This window comes from Olea europaea, unplaced genomic scaffold (genome assembly GCF_002742605.1).
Source record: "Olea europaea var. sylvestris unplaced genomic scaffold, O_europaea_v1 scaffold2177, whole genome shotgun sequence".
Lineage (NCBI taxonomy): Eukaryota > Viridiplantae > Streptophyta > Magnoliopsida > Lamiales > Oleaceae > Olea > Olea europaea.
Window position 1 is genome coordinate 48,909 of NW_019239770.1, and position 5,424 is coordinate 54,332.

General features: G+C 36.8%; 1 protein-coding gene across 1 annotated transcript; it reads right to left on the reverse strand.

Annotated features, from left to right (window-relative positions):
• Positions 1-2,169: 2,169 nt before the first annotated feature.
• On the reverse strand, positions 2,170-4,044 carry LOC111380617. Its single transcript, XM_023004230.1, has 2 exons — positions 2,760-4,044; positions 2,170-2,195 (listed from the first exon to the last, which is right to left on the reverse strand). The coding sequence occupies exons 1-2, from the start codon at positions 4,042-4,044 to the stop codon at positions 2,170-2,172; spliced, it is 1,311 nt and encodes a 436-aa protein (XP_022859998.1).
• Between the last annotated feature and the right edge of the window lie 1,380 nt (positions 4,045-5,424).

Below are 5,424 nucleotides of genomic sequence, written 5' to 3' on the forward strand. Positions count from 1 at the left end.
ATTAATACCACATTTAACACCCCCTCTTAATTTGTAATCTTGAGTTTTTCCTTGATCTTGTCGAACTTGTCAAATGTGACTGCCTTTGTTAAAATGTCTGCTGGCTGATCATTTGTGTTGATAAATTCCATGCAAATTTCTTCTCGACTTACCAAATCTCGAATGAAGTGATGACGTAGTTCAATATGCTTCGATCTGGCATGAAAAACTGGATTTTTTGTCATAGCAATTGCTGACATATTGTCGCAATGTATTGTTGTTGGCTCTTGTTGTTCAATCATCAAGTCTTTTAGAATTCTTCTAAGCCAAACTGCTTCACAAGCGGCATCCGCAGCTGCAATGTATTCCGCTTCTGCAGAAGATAGTGCTATAGACCTTTGCTTCCTCGAACTCCATGAAATAATATTTGTTCCAAGACAAAAGATGTAGCCCGATGTACTTTTGCGGTCAACAAGTGAGCCTGCCCAATCACTGTCAGTGTAGCCAACAAGGTTGAAGTTATTTTCCTTTTTGAACTCAATGCCTTGATTTTTTGTACCTTTAAGGTATCTCAAAATTCTTTTTGCCGCCGTAAAGTGATTCTTGCTTGGTTCATTCATGAACCTGGAAAGTAAACTCACTGATTGAGTGATATCCGGCCTTGTGTTGAGGTAGATGAGTGAACCAATTAACTTTCGGTAGAGTGTAGCATCTACTTTTTCAGCATCATCATTGACTTGGAATTTTTCATTCGGCCCCATTGGAGTAGAGACTGGCTTGCACTGGTTCATGCTGAATTTTTCTAGAAGATCATCAATATACTTCTCTTGAGATAAAAAAATTCTTCCCGGGCTTTGTTTGACTTGGATGCCAAGAAAGTATTTCATTTGACCCAAGTCACTCATCTCAAAGTCTCTCATCATCTTTTTCTTGAATTCTTCCACCATGCTTTTACTTGTACCAAAGTATAGAAGATCATCCACATAAAGACATACTACAAGAAAGTCTCTTCCAAGATTGTTGACATATAGAGATGATTCACTTGTGCTTCGATTGAATCCATTTTGGATGAATAGCTATTGATTTTGCTATTCCATGCTCGCGGCGCTTGCTTTAAACCGTAAAGTGTCTTGTATAAACGATAGACTTTTCCTTCTTCTCCTGTGATTTCAAATCCTTCGGGTTGCTCGACATAAACTTCTTCTTGAATTTCACCATTTAAGAATGCCGATTTTACATCTAGTTGATAAACACATACCTCCAATTGAGCTGCCAGTGCCAAAACAGTACGAATTGTCTCCATTCTTGCAACCGGAGCATATGTTTCAGTGTAATCAATTTCGGGCTGTTGAGAATACCCTTTTGCAACAAGACGTGCTTTGTGCTTTTGGATCGACCCATCTTCATTGTATTTTATTTTATAGACCCACTTGAATCCAATGATTTTCTTTCCTTCTGGCAAGGCAACAAGCTTCCAAGTTTTATTTTTCTCGATTGTGGACATTTCTTCATTCATGGCTTTTGTCCAACATACTTCTTTTGAGGCTTCTTCAAATGATTGTGGTTCACTAGAGAACAACCCAAGTTCACATGACTCATATATGTCTTGTAGTGAACGTGTCTTTCTTGGAGGGCTTTCTGGATCAGATTCTTCCTCACTTCTTGGAGTAGGGTTTGGATTATGCTCTAAATTTCCAACTTGTGACGGACCTGCTTGAAATGTTAATGGATCAACAAAATGGTATGGTGTCTGGTCCACAACTTCTTTCCTTTTCCAATCCCAAGATGCAGCTTCATCAAAAACAACGTCTCGTGAAACTGTAATTTTGTTTGTAGTTGGATCTAATAATCGATATCCTTTAGATTCATCACTATATCCAACAAAGACAAGTTTTTGTCCTTTCTCGTCAAATTTCTCCCGATTTTGAGAAGGGATAAGAGCATAAGCAATGCTGCCAAATATTTTGAAGTGATCAACCATTGGCTTCTTTTTGTTCCAAGCTTCGTATGGAGTTTTATTCCGTACAGCCTTTGTTGGAGACTGATTGAGAATGTATACTGCCGTATTTACAGCTTCTGCCCAATACAGATTTGGAAGTCCTTTGCCCTTTAGCATGCTTCTTGCCATTTCAACAATTGTGCGATTTTTTCTTTCGGCCACGCCGTTTTGTTGCGGAGTTCGACTCACAGTTAATTGTCTTTTGATGCCATTTTTTCTGCAATATTCCATGAAAGGATTATAGAGATATTCACCTCCACGATTGGTCCTTAAAGTTTTTATCAAAAAACCACTTTGCCTTTCTGCTTGAGCTTTGAATTGAAGAAATGTGGAATATGCCTCAGATTTTTGACTGAGGAAGAAAACCCATATCATTCTTTTGAAGTCATCAACAAAGAGAATAAAATATCTCTTGTTTCCAAAAGTGGGAGTTTGCATTGGCCCACAAATATCCGAGTGCACAAGCTCAAGTGGTGTTTCGTTCTCCATGAAGTTTTTGGAAACGACAACTTGTGCAATTTCCCATAGATGCATCCTTCGCACATTTTGTCTATGTGTTGGATGTTAGGAAGTCCCGTCACCATGTTTTTCATTTGGAGTAAACGAAGGCCTCTTTCATGAAGATGACCATATCGTAAATGCCACAAATACGCCAAATCTTCGTCTCTTGCCTTGAGTGCACAATTCTCATTTAGTGGCATCATAAGAGGAAATGTCTTGTTCTTCATTTCAATATTTGCCACACAAATATTTTTCTTTTTGTCAAAAACTTTACATGCACCATCATCAAAGTGGACAGAGAAGTCACTTTGAATAAGTTGTCCAACACTTAGGAGATTATGAGAAAGATTGGGAACATAAAGAACATCTGTGATGAGTTTCTTGTTACCTTCTTTAATTTGGACAGCAATGGTGCCTTTTCCTACCGCATTTCTACATGTTCCATCGCCAAGAATTACTTGAGAAGTAATATTTGGATTAAGGTCCACAAATATATCGCGATTCCCCGTCATGTGATTGCTACAACCGCTATCCAAATACCAAGGGCTTTGAGCTCCATTTTCATAATTTTGAGAATAAAACAGAATTTCCTTTTCATTCTCTTGAGAAAAGTTTGCTGCACTTTTTCTTTCTGTCATCTCTTTATTTTGAAACCAACGACCCCTTTGAAAATGATTGGGGATCTTGCACCTTTTGCATCTAAAGTAGCACTCCTTTGATTCATGATTCATTTTTTTGCAAATTATGCAAGTTGGATTGTTACCACCAGAAATTTGTGTTTGCTTGCCTTTCCATTTGCTTTGCTTGTCACCCTTCTTCCAATAGCTATCTTTTTGTTTTGTTTGATTTGAGCCTCTGTTGTGTTCTCCATAGTTGTTCGATCCTCCTTTTGATGTTTGCTTTGATTGGAAAGCTTGTTCGGTAGTAGATTGGTTACTCGAACGATTGATCCTTTGCTCATGGGCAAGAAGTGACCCGGTTAACTCATAAATGGTCATTTTGGACAAGTCTTTCGATTCTTCAATTGCGGCTACAACATGGTCAAACTTTGGAGGAAGGCATCTTAACATTTTCTCCACGACTCTTTTATCTGTAATTGTGTGACCACAGCTTTTGATTTGATTTACTGTCTCGGCTACTCGTGAAGAAAAAACACGGACCGATTCTCGTTCTTCCATTTGGAGATTATCAAAGTCTCTCCATAAGGATTGAAGTTTCAAGGCGATCGTTTTCTCCGTTCCTTGAAATTCTTGCATCAATATTTCCCAAGCATCTTTGGCTTTTTTAACACCAAAGATACGAGGGAAAATTGATTTCCCGACTCCTTGTTGAATATAGCGGAGAGCCATTGCATCTTTTCTTTTAAATTCTTTTTGCAATTTTTCGTAATCTTCATTGTCTTCGGATGGTTCTTCGTACTCCTCATCGTCAATGACATCCCAAAGATCTAAGGAGATGAAGAAAGTTTGCATTTGGATGCTCCAGTATTCATAATGCTTGCCTTCGAAGATTGGGACTTGACTAGAAGAATATGTAAACAACGAAGCTGTTTGTATGAAAGCCATGAAAAAATGCAATCACAAGTTATGGCTCTGATACCAAATTTGTTAGTGCGGAAACGAAGTGTGGAAGAAAAACTTGAATTTTTATTGATAGTTTTTGAGTTGCTACAGCACACTCAATAATGTTTTCTTCTTTTTTTTTTCTTACAATGAGACTACAAGAATGACCTCTATTTATAGGACCACATAGATAACTCTAGAGACATGGGAATATAAATGGACACCTAATAATTCATGAATTTGCATCATGTATTTTCCTGATACATTTTCTTCAAGTGCATGTAACCTTATTTATTTCCTAAGATTACAAATTAATGCCACATTTAACAGTGGAGGCTCTTCAAAGCATTATCTGATGAATGAAAAGCTCAAACATCTCTTGAGGTCTCATAAAATCGAAGCTACTTCTTGCAGTTTGTTCAAAAGCATGTACCCTTGATACTGACCAAATAGATAGTAGACGCACCTCATATCTCAATTTGTTAATAATTTAAACCTCACTACTATTACTAATTTTCCTTTCAACACATTTGAAAACAAAAACAAAAAGACATTACTGTTATATAGTATAAGAATCAAAATCCAACTTTTATGTCTATGTATTTATACAATAAATTAAACGAATAAAAAGCTTCCTTGCAACTCTTTCTGTTTCTGCCATTGAATATTGAGAAATGTTTTACTTCTTGTTTTCAATTTGTCAATCAAGTTCTAACTACCAATTCAGATTCTAACTAGCCCAGTACACTGGTTGTTGTAAGAAAAAAAGCCAAAATATGGTTAATGCATAGTTTCTGGTGGCATTTTTCAGGTTTCTATTGGTAAAATTAGCGCCCAGTACACTGGTTGTTGTAAGAAAAAAAGCCAAAATATGGTTAATGCATAGTTTCTGGTGGCATTTTTCAGGTTTCTATTGGTAAAATTAGCCTCCAGTAGTAATCTAACTATTATTTACTAGTGTATGAGGACTTTTGCCCGCTTCAAATGTTAGGGGGAACTCATTATTTTCCCGAAACCTCAAGAATTCAATTTCCAATGATATGAAGAGCGAAAATGATCTTAGCTGTGTTATGGGAATGCTCAAGATTATTGAGCATAGAGGGCAACACAGAATGCTGAAGCTCCTGATCTATGGCTTGAAAATAATTTTAGTCTTATGAAATGGCTGTTCAATAGTATGTTTCTTGAACAGAGCAACACTTGATATTAGAATTGTTTGGAAAAAGTATGTAAATGCTATGAGAACAAAAACAATGACAAGATGACAGCAGTATGGCAGATGTATCCATAAGCGTCTAATCTGGACTAAATTCAGCAACTACACATAAGCATGAAGAATTAAATGCAGACTTCTAGAAATACAAAAAAAATTGATGGCTCAAG

Excerpts from the sequence above, each read along its gene's own strand:
- LOC111380617 (XM_023004230.1), bottom strand. The coding sequence starts at position 4,044 with ATGGCTTTCATACAAACAGCTTCGTTGTTTACATATTCTTCTAGTCAA. Across the intron at positions 2,196-2,759 it reads CTCTGTCCACTTTGATGATG|AAAAAATGGCATCAAAAGAC; the intron begins GTGCATGTAAAG and ends GGAATATTGCAG.